The sequence below is a fragment of the Sphaeramia orbicularis genome, chromosome 18 (assembly GCF_902148855.1).
Source record: "Sphaeramia orbicularis chromosome 18, fSphaOr1.1, whole genome shotgun sequence".
NCBI classification, from domain to species: domain Eukaryota; kingdom Metazoa; phylum Chordata; class Actinopteri; order Kurtiformes; family Apogonidae; genus Sphaeramia; species Sphaeramia orbicularis.
Window position 1 is genome coordinate 33,555,625 of NC_043974.1, and position 22,029 is coordinate 33,577,653.

General features: G+C 36.8%; 1 protein-coding gene across 4 annotated transcripts in view; it reads left to right on the top strand.

Annotated features, from left to right (window-relative positions):
• The first annotated feature begins 9,690 nt into the window (after nt 1-9,690).
• agfg2 (ArfGAP with FG repeats 2) overlaps nt 9,691-22,029 on the top strand; it is a 35,235-nt gene continuing 22,896 nt past the window's right edge. Inside the window, exons 1-7 of one of the 4 annotated variants that reach the window (XM_030162009.1) lie at nt 10,200-10,300; nt 10,561-10,616; nt 11,746-11,839; nt 17,338-17,453; nt 18,879-19,011; nt 19,362-19,482; nt 19,572-19,676. In XM_030162009.1, coding sequence (XP_030017869.1) covers nt 11,786-11,839; nt 17,338-17,453; nt 18,879-19,011; nt 19,362-19,482; nt 19,572-19,676 — 529 coding nt within the window. In that variant the 5' untranslated portion in view covers nt 10,200-10,300; nt 10,561-10,616; nt 11,746-11,785. Of the gene's footprint in view, nt 10,301-10,560; nt 10,617-11,745; nt 11,840-17,337; nt 17,454-18,878; nt 19,012-19,361; nt 19,483-19,571; nt 19,677-22,029 lie in introns of all 4 variants that reach the window. The other 3 variants (XM_030162008.1, XM_030162006.1, XM_030162007.1) reach the window with 3 other exon arrangements.

The window sequence follows — 22,029 nt, forward strand, 5'->3', positions numbered from 1 at the left end:
CACAAAACAGTGGTGATAAGAGTAATTCATCCAGCAAAAAATAAACACAGATTGGAGAACTACACAAAGAACCCTGGGTCAACAATAGTGATAAGATAATGATGTAATTTTATACTATCTGCATCTCAACATATGATAAACTATAACTGTCAAATGATTAGTTGTTATAAACAGCAACATACACTGAAGTTCCATTATTACTGAATATTCTGTTTTTCTTATTAACAAATATAGTTCAATACAACGTTTTTGTTTGTTTTGTTTGTTTTTTTTAATGAAAACCATACATTCAGTCACATGCATCATAATCTGTTCATACAGTTTCTTCATTTACTGGCATTTATGGACAAATGTGTCATGTGACATCACAGCTACCTTGACCTTTGACCTGTCCGAAATTCTGCATCACTCTGTGAATGATGCCTCTATGTGAACATTTCAAATCCCATCAGAGTGTTCCTGAGATATCTTTCTTTCATGCACATATGAATAAACAAACATGAGATCATGTTGGCCTTGACCTTTGACCCTTGAATCATTTTAGTTCACTCTTAAATTTAAGTGAATTTTTTTCCCCAATTTTGCGACTTTATTTCAAACCATCACAATGCTATCACCTTTTCAACAAAATGGTGCCTGATGGACTGACATTATAGACACATGTATTAAAAATTAGTCAGGATTCTTCATCAGTAGAAAATAATATTATGATGATTCTTTGTCCACAATTATAACGTTATGATGATACAGTGATTCTTGATCTATCATCTACATCATGATGTCTGTGGAGATGGAGAATTAAAAAGGAAAAAAAGAGAGTTATGGTGTTTAGAAGCTGTGTTGTGGTGTTAGTTTAATAGAATTTGACCCCTTTTCTCATATGTAAATGAAACAATTGTGCTGTTCCTCTGTTCTTCTGTATAAGATTGTCTTGACTGATGATTTTTGTGTTATTATTTATGTTTTGCTTGTTCACATATATGTTAAATTTCATTGCCTATTCAGAATAAATCACTAAATAAATCAGAATCACATAAAACAATGTACAAAAACTGTACAATTCAACATCTGTCTTAATGTACATGTGTGTCATCATTCCATCAAATGAGTAAAACGGCAAATGTAAATAAGTAAACTGACTGACCTGAAGCTTCAGCATTGTCACAGGACATCAGGAGGAGGTGAAGTTAATGTAAAAACCCTGAACACCGTGTTTTATTTACAGCAAATCCTCTAATCTGAGCCACAAATCTGTTTAGTTTGTGTTTGAGGGAACTACACACTGCTGTTAATAAAAACACAGTATTATCCACTGTGTCAAATCTGCATCTGAAAAGGAGTTACTTCTGAGATGTAGTGGAGTGAAAAAATAAAACAGCATGAAATTGAACTTAAAGAGTCAAACCGTTCTTTATTGGTTTATGTTAAAGCCCATTGTGCTCAGCTTGAGTTTCAGTCAACTTTACATACAGGCTAAAACTGGGTGTGTATTCCCGTCTGGCAACCTCGCCTGCTTTGTTTCTGTTGTGGTGTAAAAGCAGAGGGAGAGAGCCTCTGTGAAACAACACCCACTGTGGATAAACCCACTCACGCACTAAGGCAAAACAAACCCATTTTCGACGCGTTGGGCAACGTTAAATAAGCGATGTGCACTTTGTCATCACGGCCACAGACTGTAGTTGTCAGACACTCGGAGGCCTGTGGTTCACGACCGAGCCCAGATGTGTAATTACTGAGACTGAGAAGGCTTTAGTCTCATTCTGTCAACATCCATCCATCTGTCCATCTATACCAGGGCTGTCAAACACATTTACCTGTTTTACCTGGTGAAAAAAAGGTTCAACAAGTGGTGCCAGGCACAACAAACCCTGCCCCAGCTGATGTCATCATGTCTATGCATGTGCTGATGTCAGCATGCCAGTTGCCTCTATATATGTGGTCAAGTTTGAAGTAAATTGAAACAAAATTGATATTTTTAGGGACGTATGAAATTTTGCCCATTATAAGTAAATGGAAAAAAAAATATTTAAAAAATTCATAAAAAATTTGAACTTTGACCTACTTTTCCCAAAATGTAATCACGTCTGTTCTGGGTCACTGGCAATCTATAAACCCAATCTGGTATAAATTCAACCAACACTTTTGCTGCTATAGATATGTGAAATTTTGTCCATTATAAGTAAATGGGAAAAAAAAAAAAAAATTCATAAAAAATTTGAACTTTAACCTACTGTTCCCAAAATGTAATGAAATCTATTCTGCGTCACTGACAAATTGAACCAAAAAAAAAAAAAAAAAAAAATTCCTTGCCTTCCTTTCAGGGGGCGGGGTAAAAAAAAGAAAATTACATCCCAGAGGTAATACAGATATGAAAAAACAAACAGAAACATCAATAAGTTAAAAGGGCATCACTAAAAGAAGGTGGATGAGCATTAAAGTACTAAAAATTAAAACAATGTAAAAATTCATGGTTTAAGAAGGTCCAGTTGGTCAAGTAACATCCAGTTTTAATGTAAAATTCAAATTGATTTTATCCCTGAAGACTTCCTCAGATGTAATGTTTCTGTAAAAATAACAAAATCAGTGTTTTTTTCTGACCTTTTTCAATAAATACATAAAACTGCTTCATTTTCATAAACATTTCTTGCATCTCTGGTTCATATATTATATGTTCAAATCCAATTTTTATTCTTTTATAGAAATTATTAGAAATTAATTTTATCCCTGAAAACTTCCTCCGATGTAATGTTTCTGTAGAGGTTGAAAAAGTCTATCTATCTATCTATCTATCTATCTATCTATCTATCTATCTATCTATCTATCTATCTATCTATCTATCTATCTATCTATCTATCTATGATGTTGTATCTGGCTCCCCCTGCCGGTTATAACTAGTCACTGCATCCTCCATTTTTTTTTTTTTTTTTTTTTTTTTTTTTTTTAATATTTTGTCACTTTGCTGCTCTTATTTACTTTGGTCCATGTTTCTGTCTGTGATGCGTTCACTGACCTGCCTCCTTCTGCCTGTGCGTACTGTGGCTCATGTATTTTCTTAGTCTCAGGCTGTTGTTATTCCTAGATCTGCGGTTGCCAGGTTTCTACATCAACATAAACAGTGCAGAGATGTTATCTGATGAGGAAGACATGGGTTTGACATGATGTAACATGGAATAAAACTCTCCTCATGGAAAGAAAACTCCTCTGGTAAAAACACAAGCTGAGTAGAAGATAACTGATGTTTTTTGTTTTTTTTTCTTCAGGAGCGCCAAAAATACTGATAGTGTGTGCGCAAATAACGCAGGCAGAGAGCGCAAACAGTAGAGACAAACAGGCTAAATAGAAGAAGAGTAAAAGTCAACAGAGGACAGTGGTCGGCCGGTGTAGAACTTGGCAGATGTGTAGGTCTGTGTTTGTCTTTGACAGGAGATCCCCTCCGCGCCTGTCCAAGTGTCAAGGCGCACGAGCTCCGACGCAGTATTTCCGGTTCACAATAAAAGTCCAAATAAGAAAAGATGACAGCATACACAGCTCTGGAAAAAAAAAAACAGAGTAAGAGACCACTGCAAAAGGATGACATGCTCTGATTTTACTATTTATATGTATGTGTTTGAGTAAAATTAACGTTTTTGTTTTATTCTCTAAACTACCGACAACATTTCTCCCAAATTCCAAATAAAATCTTGTTATTTATTTCTGTCCTTATCTTTGCAGGGACCCTTGGTATCATGTAATTTTTAACCCTTTCATGTATACATGTCACTACATGGGACAGCTATTCTACAGCTGTTCTCTTGTATGTTCATGGATTTTGTTGTTCTTTTTTTTTTTTTTAAACACATATCTGTATTAAAGCTTTAAGTCACTGCATATCTTTTCTGACATGAATTGGTAACATTATGTAGATCTCCCCTGAGCATAAATCCCCAGAATCACAAGCCCTCCCCATAGTTTTCACACAATTTATCAGTCAATACATGTTTCTGTGGGTCAAAAATTAAATGTGTGGTGTCCAGCTGAGTGGACATTTTTGCAGCTTCATGAAAAATAGGTTCATAAGAATCTTTTTTTCATTATTATTTTTTTTAATGTATTTTTTATTTTATTTTATTTATTTTTATTTATTTTTCAGAAGAAAATTTTCAATCACATTATTTTTTTCATGCCTAAAGAGGAATAAAAACACTCTGGAAAAAATTTTGATTAAGGTTCTCATAATTCGTGCATGAAAGGGTTAATCTACTTTTAATTAAACTTTTAATTTAATTAAACTTTTAATGTTTTAATCTATTCTTGTATTTTGGTCTATTATTTTGCTGTTTATTCTTCTGAATGACACTGTTTTAATTGTACAGCTGTTTTATGTTTTTAATCTATTCTTGTATTTTTCTTTCATTTTTGTTTTCTCCCCTGTATTTTGCTTTGGAAAAAAGTGTCTGCCAAATGCATAAATGTAAATGTAAATAACTGTCTACAAAAAACAGACTATTAATGCAACCATTATGCATCAGACTGTAATCTTTATTTAAATGTCTTTCTTTTTACATGATAAAAGGCAGTCTGTGTGCCCCCTTTTCTTTTCTTTTCTTTTCTTTTTTCTTTTCTTTTCTTTTCTTTTCTGTGTATTTTGTATTATATATTTTTCCTTTTCTCTGAGCCTTTGGGTAGGGGGGTGAGATTTGATGTTTGTGTGTGTTGTTCTGCCTTGGACTAATTCATATGTCCTATGCTGATGTAGATGCTTATTTGAAAACTAAAAAATAAAGTCTTTAAAAAAAAAAAAAAAAAAAGTTATTTAGAGCATGTATTTGCAGAACACGACACATGGTCAAAATAACAAAAAGATGCATTGTTTTCAGACCTCAAATAATGCAAAAAAAAAAGAAAGAAAAAAAGTTCATTTCTAAACAACACAATATTAATGTTGTAACTTGGGAAAAGTTCAGACATCAATATTTGGTGGAATAACCTTGATTTTCAGTGACAACTTTCATGTGTCTTGTCTCTCCTCCATTGCTGTTGGATGACTTTATGCAGCTCCTGGCAGAGAAATTCAAGAAGCTCAGCTATGTTCCATGGCTTTGGACCTTCCATGTTCCTCCAGAAGTTTTGAAAGTGGGTTCAGGTCTGGAGATTGGACTGGCCATGATAGGGTCTTCATCTGGTGGTCCGTCATCCACACCTTTATGGACCTAGCTGAGTCCAGGAGCATTGTTCTGATAGAGTTTGGGAACATTGTCAGAGCAGAAGTCCAGTAGTTTTCAATAGTTATTTGTGGATTCCAACTACCTTTGTGGTACTAATAGCACTGTTTTTGCCTATTGTAAGAAGATAGTGATGGTCACAGTAGTGGTATTTATAATTCTCCTTCTTAAATTAAACATGGATCAGGTGTTTATTCAGCAGAATAAGGTGTGCTTGTGTTGGAATTCAACAGACACAGGAATGGCGTGGCTGTCATACATGCACACATGCTGATTTTACAGGAAATTGCAGCGGTCGCTTAATTTTTTTGCAGAGCTGTACCCATACACATGTAGCTATGGCAGAGCTGGAATAGTCATTTTAATAATAAACACACCAAAATAATTAACAAAGGAAACTACAGGTGCCACATTTAAAACTAATTCTACATAATTTCACCAATTTATCATCAGAATATGCTGAAAAATGTATGTAAAAAAATATCACAGTCTGATATCAGAAAAAAAAGACAAAACTTATAATATTTTCTCATTTATCTCAAGGATTTACTCTTTTAGTGCCATAAAATACATGCAAAATGACATGATTTGTTATATATACTGAGTATATTATAAACCAATTTTTAGTATGTTTTCTGGTCATGTTGAAAACTTATATTGTGTATAACTGCATATTTTGCTGATCATTTTAGGAATTTCAAAGCAAACAGAAGGTAACAATGGATTTTGGCCAAACTGATTAAAATATTGAACAAATCTAACAAAATAAAAGGCCAGTGTTGTAAATAATAAGAGAATGTGATACATGTATGAAAAATGTTAAATATTATTATCATATATCTGTACAGTTTCTTGTGTCTATAAGCAGTATAAAGGTAGAATGTGTTATTATTATTTTACATCTTCTGCATATGTGAATATTTGTTTAACATAACATGAATAAAATATTTAAAGACCTAAAAACCTATCTTAAAGACCTACCTACCTATCTTAAATGCTTCTTTCATTTCAGGTTCATATATTAAAGGTTATCACCACATATGTACAAAAAACTGAACATATGGGAAAAATCCAATCATGTTCAGCAGCATATTTTGATAACATCCAGATTAATTTTAGTTAAATAAGTCATTTAGGCTCCAAAGGAAAACACAAAGAGAAAAAAAAAAAAAAAAAAAAAAAAAAAGGAGAGAAAAGCAAAACTTAGAAACATAAAAATGGAATCAGATGTCCTTTCAAAAAAAAAAAAAAAATAGTGTCTTACATTTAACAATAAATAATAATAATAATAATAATAATAATAATAATAATAATAATAATAATAATAATAATAAAAACAAAAAAGAGAGAGAGAAGCAAAACTTAGAAAAATAAGTGGAAAAATGGTTTCTCAGGTATTATAGGTTCTTTTTTTAAATAATGTCTTAGATTTAACAATAATAAAAAAGAGTGAAAAATAGACAAAAAGAGGAAAAGAAAAGCAAAACTAAAAGAGAAAAATAAGTGAAAAAAGGTATCAGATGTTCTGTTTTATAGCATTAAAAAACAATTTAAAAATGGACAGAAAATGAAGAGAAGAAAAGAATAAGTTGGAGAGAAAATCAGTGTAAAACATTTTCCCATGTATCAGAGTTTCTGTTTTGTAATATCTTAGATTTAACAATAAATAATAAAAGGAAGTGAAAATAAAATGGAAATAGATAAATAAGTCCCAGATGTTGTTCTTGTGCAGGTGTAAAGGCCATGATGATGAAGGTCACCTCTAAAAGAGAAGAAGAGGAGGATGAAGAGGAGGATGAAGAGGAGGATGAAGAGGAGGATGAGGATGTGATGGACCCTGAGGTGGAGTGATTCAGTGAAAAATAGACAAAAGAGGGAGAGAAAAGAAAAACTAAAATAGAAAAATAAGTGAAAAATTGCATCAGATGTTTTGTTTTATAACAGCTTGGATTTATATATATTTTTTAAATGACAGAAAATTAAGTAAAGAAAAGAATAACTTGGAGAGAAAAAAAATGTAAAAACAGAAAAGAGGGAGAGAAAAGCAAAACTAAAATAGAAAAATAAGTGAAAAATGGTATCAGATGATTTGTTTTTTAACAGCTTAGATCTAAAAATAAAAAAGATTTAAAAAAAGGACACAAAATGAAGAGAATAAAAGAATAACTTGGAGAGAACAAATACTTGGAGAGATATAAAATGGAAATAGATAAATAAGTTCCAGATATTGTTCTTGTGCAGGTGTAAAGGCCATGATGATGAAGGTCACCTCTAAAAGAGAAGAAGAGGAGGATGATGATGAGGATGAAGCTGTGATGGACCCTGAGGTGAAGTGTTTTTAGTAAAAAATACACAAAAGAGGGAGAGAAAAGCAAAACTAAAATAGAAAAATGAGTGAAAAATGGTATCAGAGGTTCTGTTTTTTTAACAGCTTAGATCTAATAATAAAAAAGATTAAAAAAAAAAAAAGACAAAATGAAGAGAAAAAAGAAAAACTTGGAGAGAACAAATACTTGGAGAGATAAATTAGCATAAAACATTTTCCCATGTATCAGAGCTTCTCTTTTGTAATATCTTAGATTTAACAACAATAAAAAAGAAAGGAAGTGAAAACAAAATGGAAATAGATAAATAAGTTCCAGATGTTGTTCTTGTGCAGGTGTAAAGGCCATGATGATGAAGGTCACCTCTAAAAGAGAAGAAGAGGAGGATGAAGAGGAGGATGAAGCTGTGATGGACCCTGAGGTGGAGTGTTTTAATAAAAAATAGACTAAAGAGAGAGAGAAAAGCAAAACTAAAATAGAAAAATAAGTGAAAAATGGTATCAGATGTTCTGTTTTTTAACAGCTTAGATCTAATAATAAAAAAGATTAAAAAAAAAAAAAAAGACACAAAATGAAGAGAAAAAAGAAGAACTTGGAGGGAACAAATACTTGGAGAGATAAATCAGTGTAAAACATTTTCCCATGTATCAGAGCTTCTGTTTTGTGATGTCTTAGATTTAACAACAATAAATAAAAAAAGGAAGTGAAAATAAAATGGAAATAGATAAATAAGTTCCAGATGTTGTTCTTGTGCAGGTGTAAAGGCCATGATGATGAAGGTCACCTCTAAAAGAGAAGAAGAGGAGGATGATGAGGAGGATGAAGCTGTGATGGACCCTGAGGTGAAGTGTTTTAATAAAAAATAGACTAAAGAGAGAGAGAAAAGCAAAACTAAAATAGAAAAATAAGTGAAAAATGGTATCAGATGTTCTGTTTTTTTTAACAGCTTAGATCTAATAATAAAAAAGATTAAAAAAAAAAAAAAAAAAAGGACACAAAATGAAGAGAAAAAAAGAAGAACTTGGAGAGTAAAATAAGTGTAAAAACAGTTCCCCATGTATCAGAGCTTCTGTTTTGTAATGTCTTAGATTTAACAACAATAAAAAAGAAAGGAAGTGAAAATAAAATGGAAATAGATAAATAAGTTCCAGATGTTGTTCTTGTGCAGGTGTAAAGGCCATGATGATGAAGGTCACCTCTAAAAGAGAAGAAGAGGAGGATGATGATGAGGATGAAGCTGTGATGGACCCTGAGGTGGAGTGTTTTAATAAAAAATAGACTAAAGAGGGAGAGAAAAGCAAAACTAAAATAGAAAAATAAGTGAAAAATGGTATCAGATGTTCTGTTTTTTAACAGCTTAGATCTAATAATAAAAAAGATTAAAAAAAAAAAAAAAAGACACAAAATGAAGAGAAAAAAGAAGAACTTGGAGGGAACAAATACTTGGAGAGATAAATCAGTGTAAAACATTTTCCCATGTATCAGAGCTTCTGTTTTGTGATGTCTTAGATTTAACAACAATAAATAAAAAAAGGAAGTGAAAATAAAATGGAAATAGATAAATAAGTTCCAGATGTTGTTCTTGTGCAGGTGTAAAGGCCATGATGATGAAGGTCACCTCTAAAAGAGAAGAAGAGGAGGATGATGAGGAGGATGAAGCTGTGATGGACCCTGAGGTGGAGTGTTTTAGTAAAAAATAGACTAAAGAGAGAGAGAAAAGCAAAACTAAAATAGAAAAATAAGTGAAAAATGGTATCAGATGTTTTGTTTTTTTAACAGCTTAGATCTAAAAATAAAAAAGATTAAAAAAAAAAAAAAAAAGGACACAAAATGAAGAGAAAAAAAGAAGAACTTGGAGAGTAAAATAAGTGTAAAAACAGTTCCCCATGTATCAGAGCTTCTGTTTTGTGATGTCTTAGATTTAACAACAATAAATAAAAAAAGGAAGTGAAAATAAAATGGAAATAGATAAATAAGTTCCAGATGATGTTTTTTGTGCAGGTGTAAAGGCCATGATGATGAAGGTCACCTCTAAAAGAGAAGAAGAGGAGGATGAAGAGGAGGATGAAGCTGTGATGGACCCTGAGGTGGAGTGTTTTCTCAGTGTCCAAGGTCACGGCTGAACTTTCCATCAGTGGAAGTGTTGTTCTTTCATCAGTTGCTTGTGTCGGTGCTTTGGTGCCAAACCAAACCTAAAACCGCTGAATCACACATCACCGACGCACAAACTGGAAAATACCTTGACCTACTAACAGTTTGATGAGGTAACCGGGGGCTATACTGGAACAAATCTTTAAAGAAACAGGCCGTGTTTGGGAGGGGGTGGCCAGTGTTTGTCACGGGTCACCTGTTCCGTGCTTTTACGCTGAAGGAAAACCTCCGGCGTGTGCGCGCACACCATCCCGGTCCGCTTGACGCGCCTGGGCTCGGCGTAGTCTCACATCGGAGGTGGAAGCCGCAGAAAAAGCCTTTCCATAATGCGGGCGTGAGGTGGTCCCTGTAGTAAGCGGAGGGGGATCCATCCATCCATCCATCCTATCCGGGGTGGGGGGGAGGGAGGGAGGACACCCGGCTTTTACGCACACGGACAAACCGGAGACGCAGGAAAATGTCGAACCGAAAACACCGGGACAACCAAGAGATCTGCGCCCGCAAGGTCCGGGAGCTGGCCCAGTCTGGAGTAAACAAACACTGCTTCGAGTGTAACCAGCCCGGGGTGACTTACACCGACGTCACCGTGGGCAGCTTCGTGTGCACGTCGTGCTCCGGAATGCTGTGAGTAGAAATAAACCCAAATCAACCCCCCAAAAAAAAAGCACCGCGTCTGCGCTTTAAAGCTTTATTTACTGCAGATTTGACATCAGGAGAGTAAAAGTACCAGGCCTGAGATTGCACCATGCACCACCCAGACAGCATTCAGAGGATTTGTTTGATTGGAACAGGAAGATGTGGTGCAACAGCATCTGATTTTTGTGCGCAAATTAATTTACGCAGTCTCTCTCTTTGCTTCTCTCTCATGCGTATCTCCCCGACAGACCGCTAGTTGGTCATTTTCCAGCTCTGAGTTACGTTTCATTTCGTCATGGTGCAGGTTTGACACTACCTCTCTCTCTCTCCAGGCTCGTTCTCCGGTGTGGGCGTGTGTCTCCGTGTCACATTTTGTTCTGCATGTTCAGTCCCAACACTCCTCCTCCTCAGGAAAACACGGTTCCAGCTCTTAAACTGGCGCGTTATTGCGCAATCTTGCACATCTGACATCCAGTGTTCCCACATTGTGTCACCCCCCCCCCCCCCCTTGCCCACCATCCTTTTTCCCATGTTCCTCCTCTTCACCACCAGCATGGACAAAATAAAGAAGGGGTTCTAGTTACTGAAAACACTCTGTCACAAACGTTTTTTCCCAGATAGTAAATATTTTGGCAGTATTATGGCATACATTTGGCATTTTTGGCTTTCTTTCGGCATTATGACAACCTTTAGGCTTTACTGTGGTATCATTAAGGTTATCGATAATAGATATGGAGGCACCAGCAATATATGGCTGAGTTATGGCATATGTCCGGTTAACCAAAAGACTGAGCAAAGAGCGGGATTAAGTATAGGGATGGTATGGCATGTTCATGGCAAGCCAGAAGATTGACTAAAGAGCGGCAACGTCTTATTCCATATATGGATGTGTTTTGGTTGTGTTTTGGCATATTTCTGTAAAGCCAAAACACTGCACAAAGAGCGGGAATTTCTACCCAGAGGAAAAGCCCACTTCATGATAAACACAAATTTTGGTGAATTTTGGCCTCCTTTTGGCCTCTCCTTGGGTCAGTTTTGGCTACTTTTTGGCTGGATTATGGGGATTTGGGGCTTTTCTGGGACAATTATGGCTATATTTTGGAAGTCCGCAATTAGTTTTTGGTGAATTTTGGCTTCCTTCTGGTTTGATTTTGGCTTGCCTATTTTGGGCCATTTAGGGCCCATACACCCGCCCAGAACTTTGCCAAAATGACATGCCAGTTTTGGGTCAGATTTAAGCCATAATGATTTTGCTATCTGGGTTTTCTTTCTTGTGGCACCTTCCACAGCAGCTCTGTCCTTAATATCACCGTCACATGTCCAACACTGGTTCTCTGTCCCTTTGTGCTGTCCTGCAGGCAACAAAAGACTCCCCATCCCTTGTTTTTTCAGCCTCGTGTTTGCACTCAATTCTGTGTTGTTCTGTGTCCCAGGAGAGGCCTCAATCCTCCCCACAGAGTCAAGTCTATCTCCATGACAACCTTCTCGCAACAGGAAGTGGAGTTTCTCCAAAACCATGGCAATGAGGTGAGTGACGCACCGCTATGGGGTCTTTAGATGGTTTACGATTCAGGATTGGGTGCACCTGGTCATTGGTTTTACACAGGAAAATGGGAGATGAAGTGTGGAGGAAGCACATTTTCATTCTTGATACGAGCATGTGCATTAAACCCATGTGACATAAGGGAATCACATTAATATTACAGTGGATGTACTAAATATGTCCAAACATTGACTTTCATCAATTTTGGACACATAACGTTGTAAACCTTGATCTGACCAACTGAATCAACCCTAGATCATAACACTGCCCCCACATGCTTGTAGGGTAGGCATGAGGCATGATGGGTAATCCGGACCCATCAGACCACATGACCTTTTTCCACTGACACACAGTCCAAACTTTATTCTCTCCCATAAAGACCCAACTATCCATCACCGACCCAAAGCGTCTACTGATCTAAACTGTTTTAAACCTGTTGATCATCTAATCCTATCAATACATGCAAATAATTGGTGTAAAATACATTTTATCATCTTTTCATGGCCATCAAATATGACCCATTTGGACGTTCAGAGGCTCCGTAGTTACCATGAAAACACCGTCATCTCCTACAGCATTGATTCACCTTTAAAACCCATAGAGTTGGATCAATGACAGTGGATGGACACACTTGTTTTATGTTCAATTAATGATAGATTTTACTGAAAAAGTCACTTTTTCTGCAGTTTTCTCTGTTTTTGTTATAATATCCCTCAACATTAATCTGAGCTTTTATGAACATCTACATGATCGGTGAATTAAATATTGGAAAATACCTGATTTACACTGATAAAATACAAAATACACAGGATAACATTATAAACTAGAAAAGCACTTGGAGAGCGCAGACCTCCTCCAAGGCAGGTTGATGCCCCCCACCCCCACCCCCGATCACCACCAAAATTTAATGATTTGTTCCTTGTACCAGTATCAACATTTCCTGAAATTTTCATCCAAATCCGTCCATAACTTTTTGAGTTATCGTGCACACAGACAGACAGACAGACAAACAGACAGACAGACAAACCAACGCCGGCAAAAACATAACCTCCTTGGCGGTGGTAATAAATGGTGGTAAATCATTTAAGAAAGGTTAGATATAAAGTAAATGTCATTTGGGAACTATAAAAGTAGCACTGGGTCTTTATGGGTTCAGTAATGAGAAGCTCCTCATGCATCAATTAAAACAAGAATGTTAAACATACGACCCGTGGGCTAAAACCTGGGCTCCAACAGGGCCAATCCAGCCCACGGGTCTAAGAATTACATGGAAGGCATTAACAGTCAAGGATGGCACTGATAAATAGATAAACTGAGTTAAATACTATATTTTTCAGTTGCAGATGAATGGACAAAAAATGTTCAAGACTAAAAAGTTTCAGTATGGACATTTGTAGTTGTTTCTGATAATGAATATGCTAAATACTTCAAGTCCATTTTTTTCCTTTTTTTGTTCCTAAAACACACTGTTTTAAGCATTTATTATTTATAGTAATGATAATTAACAGCCACATATTGAAAGGTTTCTTCCTGAAAACAAAGATGCAAAAAAATTGATAAAACTAGAGGCACTCGGAGAGCGCAGACCTCTGCCAAGGCTGATCAGTGGGCCCCCCCCGATCACCCCCAAAAGTTAATCATTTCTTCCTTATCCCATTTCCAACAAACCCTGAAAATTTCATCCAAATCTGTCCATAACTTTTTGAGTTATGTTGCACACTAACGGACAGACAAACAAACAGACAGACAGACAGACAGACAGACAAACAAACCCTGGCAAAAACATAACCTCCTTGGCGGAGGTAAAAAGACCATTTCTGGCACTTTTATTGCAAAGAAAACGTGAAGACACCTAGGCGACCTGTTATAATGGTAGTCTTAAAAGGGTTAAAGAGCTGAAACATTATCACTGGTGTAATTATCCAATGGGAGGATCTGACCCTGGATCCATCTGCTCCAACCTGTTAAGTTTCATTGATACCAGTTTGTTTGTACCTGCAGGGTTATTGTTATCATAGTCCCCTGGTTGGGTGTTGGGGGTCATAACCCTCAGATTTGTGGCTGTTTGCTTCAGTTTGGCCTCTGTTTTTGGGTGCTGTGCTGAGAATAACCCAGCGTCGTATTCCCATTATGCATTTCCTCTTCCCTCCAGTCATTGCTAGCTGTGTTCCGTCCCCCAAACACAGGCCTGTCTGACTGCCTGTCGTAACCGGTGTCCCAGCCGTCACAGCTGGCGTACTCACACTGACTCCGACAGCAGCGTTTGATCGAATGTCTGCAGGAGGTCTGAGTGTGAAACATGAGCTCTGTGTGAGGTGTTATCCATGATGTCGTCCTCTGGAGACAGCAGGTCTTCTGTCGGGATCCAGACTCTGATCCATAGGGACGGGGTTATCTGGATCCCATTCAGACCCAAAGAGCTGGATCAGGTATCAGTGGAGATGGCTCTGATCCAAATATCGACCTGTTCCAACGTCCAACAAACAGAAAACAATACAAAGTACAACTCCTCAAATGTCTTACAAAATAAATCCTTATAAATATACTATAAATCTCCTCTAATTCCAGCAACAAAGCGTCTAAACTCTGGAGGGATTTCACACTTACTTAACCAAAAATATTTTTACTAAGTTGTTCATGTATAATTATTTCATTATTTTAATGCATAGTTAATTATGATTTTATTATTTACTGTCTTAAACATATTATCTTAAAAATAAGTAGGATACATTATCCAGTATATCTAATTATTTGTTAAAAGATGAGAAAGTCTGTGTTGGTGATGTATAATCTCAGTCTCTTCCAGAAATCAGTTGGATCAATACTAGCTATTGGTCGATACTCAGATCCTGGGAGTTGGTATCGATATCAGAACTGAAAAAGTCACATCCAAGCATCACTAGTTTATAGGTTGAAGGGTAACTCATTGTATTATTCTTGTAGGGAAATTAGGTCTCTGTATTTTATGCATCCTAATACACACATACAGTTTCTAGCATTAGCATTAGTAATTAACCTTAGCAATTAGCATAAAACTTTTATTTGCTCTTCTGAATTATAAAAAAACCCCTAAGTAGCTAGCTAACATTAGCAGCAACCTTTGTATGGAAAAATTAAAGGTTGATGGTTAACTTCCTTTATTATCCCTTTAAGGAAATTCTGTGCATTTTACTCAAACACACAGTTTCTAGCGTTAGCATTAGCACATTAGAAGCAGTGAGCTGCCTTTGGAGGCATTCAGGGATCCTCATTAGTATTTTCCTCAAGGGCACCAACAGCCTGTTGGCAACAGGAGAATTAATTTAATTAGTAGTAATTAGAATTAACCAGGATGTACCGGCTTTTAATGGTGAGGAGAGAACAGGTAAACTAGAATGTTCTAGTTGTGAGCTGGATGTTTGTTTGTTAAAGGATAGTTTGTAATTATAAACGTGTTCATAATGTTATTTTACTTTTGTGTACTAAACAAAGAGAAATATTTGGAGTTGTCATTATTTCTGGGTTAGTATGTTATTATTTTACTTGTCCAATTTAGATCATATTCATCTGAATGTGGAACCTGAACTAAAATGAGTTTGAAACTTCTGTGTTAAAGGAGTGATATTTTACCTTTTTAAATGGAATTATGCATTTTCAAACATTTCCCTGTGATCTACATAAAGTGTAAATGCTATGCTTGGGTCTGAATTCTTCGTTAATTCAACTCCACAGGTCCATCTTCAACCCTATTTCTGAGTAATGACACCAGAAAGGTTGTTTTGAGCAAATGACCCCACCCCCTCTAGGTTGTTGACTGTGCGCTTTGTCCCGTTCAGCCACTTGAGTTTGTTAATACAACCAACAACTGAACATTTTAGATAATCAGCTCAAAGTTTGGACATATTTTCAGTTTTTACTACAACCGCTGCTGCTGACAAACAATTATCTCATACTCGGAGAAATGTTAATCGGAAGTCTTGACCTTATATGTGCAAATGTCGCAATGTAACTAGTTATAGACATAACAAATTAAGAAGGAATTGAAGTGGGTTGTAGAAATCCATTCAATTTTTGCCAGAATTAATATAAAGATGGCTTTGCAGCACCTGGAGGGTTCAAATTCAAACTTTATGAACTATGAGGGTCCAGAAATACACAAATAAATGAACCAAAGACTAATAAAAGTGGGTTTAGCAAAATATGACCCCTTTAAACAGACACTAAACTGAGACTCTATACAACTTTTTTATTGTTTCATTCCAGTTTTATGAGAATGACATCATAGTGCAATGAATAAAGAAGAAATCCCAGGGTTTTTTTGTTTTGTTTTTTTTTTTGCATTTTTACAGCTATTTATTCTTGTTCATCTACACAGACATGATGTATCTCAGATGATTGTCTTTCAAATGTCACAGAATCCCTGTATCCTAATACCATTATTATCACAGGCAAAATGTCATGATTGTATTGTGAGTTGCTTTGTGATTCCAGTCCCAAATTTCAGATATAAAACTCACTGTATTTTGTGTCAACAGCCTTGGTTAAGAAGCTCCAGCAGCAGGTGTATAAGTAGTTCAGAATGCAGCTCGTCTCCAAATGAAGACAAAACATAGACAGGATCTTAACCAGTTTTTATCACTCTTTATCGTCCACTTGTGAAATATAGGTTATGTTTTAAGTCTTATTGTGTTGGTTTAGTGCTCAGAGCTCTTTTAATCTGGCCCAGTTTAGATTTTATTTCCATTTTTTTCACTCTTACATGCCTGTTTGTCTTTTTCTTGGTACTAGTTCGTTGTTTGAGCTGCTGACTCTGGTTCTGATATGCAATATGAAACGTCCCTTGTGACGACCAGTCGAACCAGTCTTTGTGGTCCGGAAGAATGCGACTTCCCGACTCACACTGTGCCAAAAAAACAAAAGGACCAGTTCTTGTCGTCCCACCCAAACTGCGATCTGTTTCCTCTGCTTTGGTGTAGGAGTTGCTCATATCAGAGGGCGTTGCAGCCTGTCAATATGAGTGGCTTTTTATTCGCATGTCTCTGGTAGGGACTGGTGTAAAGTGAGGAAGAGGCATCCAACTCCTCCTCTCTTATCATCATCATCATCATCATCCTCTCCAAAGTGATCTGGCTGCTCATGATTCATTTATTGGCGGTGATATCTGCAGCATCTGACTCTTACACCGGACATGAATCACTGAGGAGGAAATCTGTTTGTGTTTGTGTGAGATTTTCTTGAATTAATGTCAAATAAAAACCATGAGGGCTGCAACAATGAACTCATGACGACTTAGGTTTGAGACTCACAAAATAACAGTCAAACTCCTTGTATTTTATGCTATTTTAGGTTTTATACCTGCATCTCTTTCCTGGTAAAACAGAAGTTAGGCTAAATAAGAAAATGAGTAACGATATTTTGCATTTGTAATATTAGATTTTCCACCAAATCGTGCAGCTCTAAGCATTGATTGTGGTTTTATTTATTGTCATTTCTACATTTTCAGGTTGGGAGGAGGACTTGGTTATGTGTCTTCGACCCAAAGACAGACGGCTGCTCCGACATGAAGGACTCTCAGAAGTTCAAGGAGTTCCTCCAAGACAAATACGAAAAGAAAAAATGGTGAGGATTTGATCTTAGCTGCAACTTAACAAGGTTGCATAACCACAAGTATAGGCAATAATCGATACAAAACAACAAATATTTTTCGAAAATAAAATAATCTTGAGTATATGATAGCTGTGCCCAAGCTTAATAAATGTGAATTGAATCTCAAAAGGTGTATTTCTCGTTAAATGTATTGAAATTTTACGGAATTTTCAGAAATTTACTCATTTATCTGTCCACTACTGTTATGCAATTATTAAGAGCTGATTGTCTTTGTGGTTTTATTATTTTCCCATTAGATACTATTTCATATTTCAGCTGATAAATGTAAAGCACATGAGTCTTCTTTAGGTTTTGACCCTGAAATTAACCATTGGTCTGGATCATATAAAGGTTAAAGGTCAAAGGTTAACTTGCTATTTTATCCTTGTAGGGATAGTCGGTTTCTGCATTTTAATCATCCTAATACACACAAACGCACACATACTGCCTAGCATTAGCATTAGCAGTTAGCATCAGTACATGTCGCACACATGTGACAGGATTGTTTAATGCTACTTAACAAAGTTTTTATCTGACATTTGTTTCTGGAGCTCTTCACACATGGTGACATTTCACGGCTGTTTACATCTAACATGACATTTGTGGGGGTTTTTCTTGTATTTTTGTTGTAGCCTCACATTGCTCCACACATGCTGATGTATTATCAGCTAAATCTGTTTCCGTTGCACTTAATCTCTGTTACCTTTTATCTGTATACCAACTTTTCCACCATCTCCTAAGCATTAAAAGTGTTTTTGTAATATTTTTTTTAATGCAGTTTTTCCACAAATGGATGGCAACACACCTACTGGTGTTTGCTGCTGCTCTCCTGCCTTAAGCCTTTCATACATCCGTAAAAAGGGAAAACATTTCTTAGACAAAGATGGTTGCAACTAAACGTTATAGTAGTATTCAACAGTTACATGTTGGCTAACATTTACTTGCAGCTTAAGTGATATTTGCTAAAATAACAAATCTAATGCTGACAGTAGTGTAATATTTTTAGATTTTTTGACCCTGTTTTGACTTGAAATCACATATAACTACAACAAAATCAAAAAGTAAATGCATGAATTATTGAACTTTTTTTTTTTTTTTAAGTTGTCTGTCTTCCCACTCCTTTTTGGGCTTTTAGGTATCTACTTTCCTTTGTAAACATTGCACATTCATTATGTTCTTTTGTGGGGTTTTTTTCTTTTGCATATGCTCGAAACAAAAATGATCAATCAATCAATATATGATTGATAATGTGCATATAAGCCACTAAATTTAATGTGCATAAAGTTGGTAATACTTTACCGCATCTGTAAATTGTACAATTTCAACCATCCACAGTATGTCTAATTGTTTACATTCAGAAACCACTTGTTGCAGACATTAATTAAATTTTTCTTTTAGGCACTTTTCCAAAAGTAAGAACCGCAGGGATGTGGAGGGTCCTTGGAGTCCAGGGGTCCAGGCTATGCCCCCTTTAGCAAACCAGGCCCCCTCCCACAACCTGCCCCCCAACGCCAGATCCACGAGGACGCTGGTAAGATACAAACGGGTCTTAATTGTGTATATTTGATTGAGAAAGTGGTGTAGCTGGTGTGTTATAGAATGCCGATAAGAGAGTAGAGATTCGGGGGGGTAGAAGGAGAGTACTAGTTCAAAGTGAAGAGGAGGGGGAGTAGACAGTGAAGACATGACCTGAATTCCCTTCCTCATGGCAGCAGACAGACAGAGACTAATGGGATGGATGAACGGTGAGAGGTCCAGGTAGCCTCCGCATCAAAGCCCATACTTATGAATTATTAAGAAACCATGAAAGAGCTTGGCTTCTTCTGGCTTTGTGTCTGTTTTTCCGCCTCCCATCTGTTTCTTGGTTTTCTCGTCCTCCAGGCTCAGTCCCAGCTGCCGTCGTGGGACCGGGCTCCCGCCATCTCCCCGGCCGACATGAGGACAGACGTGTTCACTGCTCGGCCTTCGCGCTCCCAGAGCTTCAGAGACCCCCCTCTGAAAGGTCAGAGGTTGATTGTTATCGGAGGTGGTGGTATTTGTGGACGGAATCGGATCGATCCCTCACTTGATGTGTCCATTTTTTTCTCTCAGATCCAACGCTTTGTGGAATAGAAAGACAACGTCCAGGCTCCCTGTCATCAGCACTGGGAGCTCAAAGCCACACCCCTTCCTTCCCTGCCCTCCCTCGACCCTCAGGTGTGTTCACAGGTTTCACTTTTAGTCTCTAGATTCAACTTTAATCACACCAAAATCATAGTCTTACAATTGTGCACTATAGGTTAAAGCAGTGAAATGTTTTTGTGTAACAGAACTGATGCTGAAAAACAATATTTTACATGCAAAGATTCGCCACATCATAGTTTTGTATTATATTTAAGCAGTCACAAATAATACTGCAGTTTCATAATCTATCTTCAGCAAATATTAACTGAGACAGAATGTAGCTTATGAGCACACTGCTAATGTTTATATTAGCAACCTGTAGCTGCCTAGTGACGTTATACACCAGTGGCTGAATCTGAAGGACTTTGCACAGCGCTAACATGTGGCTTTCACAACAAAGAAGGCAATAAAGAGAATGAACGAGTAAAATATGCCACTAAAATCAAATACCAGGGGAGCATGACAAATCTGGGAGTGTGCAATATGCTGTTATAATACTGCTAAGCCAGTGTTTCCCAACCTTTTTGAGCCACGGCACATATTTTACGTTAGAAAAATCACAAGGCACACCACCGAAAAAAATGTCACAAAAAGTATATTTATTGAAGTATAATGCAAATCTTGTCTCAGTTTTCTTACTCAGTGTGAAACCTGGACCTGTTTAGTTGAACACAAAGCTGATATTCTTGCAGGAATTTAAGAAAGACACAAAGTTCTTCCTCAACAGCTCTGAGTCTCTCTCTTTTTTCGTCTTTACAGCAGACATGCTTGAACAGCCCACCTCACATAGATAGGTAGAAAAAGGGAACAGAACTGAAATAGCTTTGTTTGCCAGAATGGGGAACTCCGTTTGGAACGAGAAACCTGAGAGGGGTCCGACAGTGACCCCTCGGACGGACACCCCGGCTTACGGATTGAGGTCTGTCGTATCATAGTATAACAGAGGCATATCCCCCCACCCCGCCCCTATCTGTGGGTCCTGCAAGCAACCACTGATCCACGCAACACTAGTGAGGGGGGGCTTTATCAACAGAACGCAGCGCTTCGAGGCTGGTTCACTTTCACTTTCAAAAGGGAAACAGGGGACTGTTTTTGTAGAGTGGATCATTGGTGTATGCAGTCGTACGCATCTATATCTCACCTCTCGCTTATGTACCAATCAGGTGAAACTGGATAATCTTAAGTCATGATAAATGGGAGAAATGGACCATTTTCATTTCAACGTCACATTACTAAAACCAGTTGTTAGTCACAAAGGTTTTTTATGGTCAGTGTATCCCAAATGTCCCTTAAGTTTGTTTTGTATTATACAGAAATCAAACAATAAAAATAAAGTAAAAAGAGATTGGATAATCTTCCACGGCACACCTGATGATTTCTCATGGTACACTTTTGTGGTTGGGAAACACTATGCTAAGCTAGGGTGAACCAAACGGCTAATGGCAAACTGTAAACAAGTACATTATTTTTTATCTCTTTTTGGAAAGTTTGCACATTTTCAGGTGGATAGTTGGTGTGAAGAAGTTAAATGGCTGCTTTTTTAACTCTCAGATTCAACTGTTGAATATTAGCAAACCTAGCGGGCTATTAATGTTACACGCAATTTGCTGAATCTGAATAACTTAGACTCCCACTGCGTACAGAGCTGAAGTCTGGACTCATTTTGGAGAAAGCACCAAACAGATACCATTTAGAGCCAAATCAGACACTGTTTACACAAAGAATCTGTGAGCGGTTAGCAACACACCATTCTGATACTGTTCGGTTTAGAGTAGCTAAAGCTAACACAACAGCTAATGGCTAACTGTTAACATGAGCACACCTTTTAACTCACTCGTCAACAGTCTGTCACATTTTTGGATAGAAAGTTGGAGCTTGTTTGATTCTTTCAGCCATTAGTGTTAACGTCATCAGGCAGCTAAGTTGGTAATGCTAATGGTAGCTAATTCTCACTATTTTCTGAAGACAGAATTAAAATACTGGCAACAACTTATCCTCCACAATACAACAGAGTAAAGAGATCAACAAGTGTCATGCCATTTGCAAAACAGGTCAGGCCAAACCAGACACCTGTCAAACAGAGCAGACCCGTGTTCGCATCAAACACCATTCTGACATTGTTGTTACCTACAACAATAGCTAACAGATTGGATCGAAGTGGTTCAAGTTAAAGTCAAACATTTAAACTCAGTCTGGATCAACAAGTTCTCACACTTGAGGATAAGATAGATAGAGATGAAATGGATTCTGATACTTTTGGATTCAACCACTAGTGCTGATGATGCTAGCCACTTAGCTTGTGTAATGCTACAAGATAGTCCAAGTATTCAAGTAATCACCATTTATTAAGTAAATTGTGATTAATATATTAAGTTTGTATTTACCT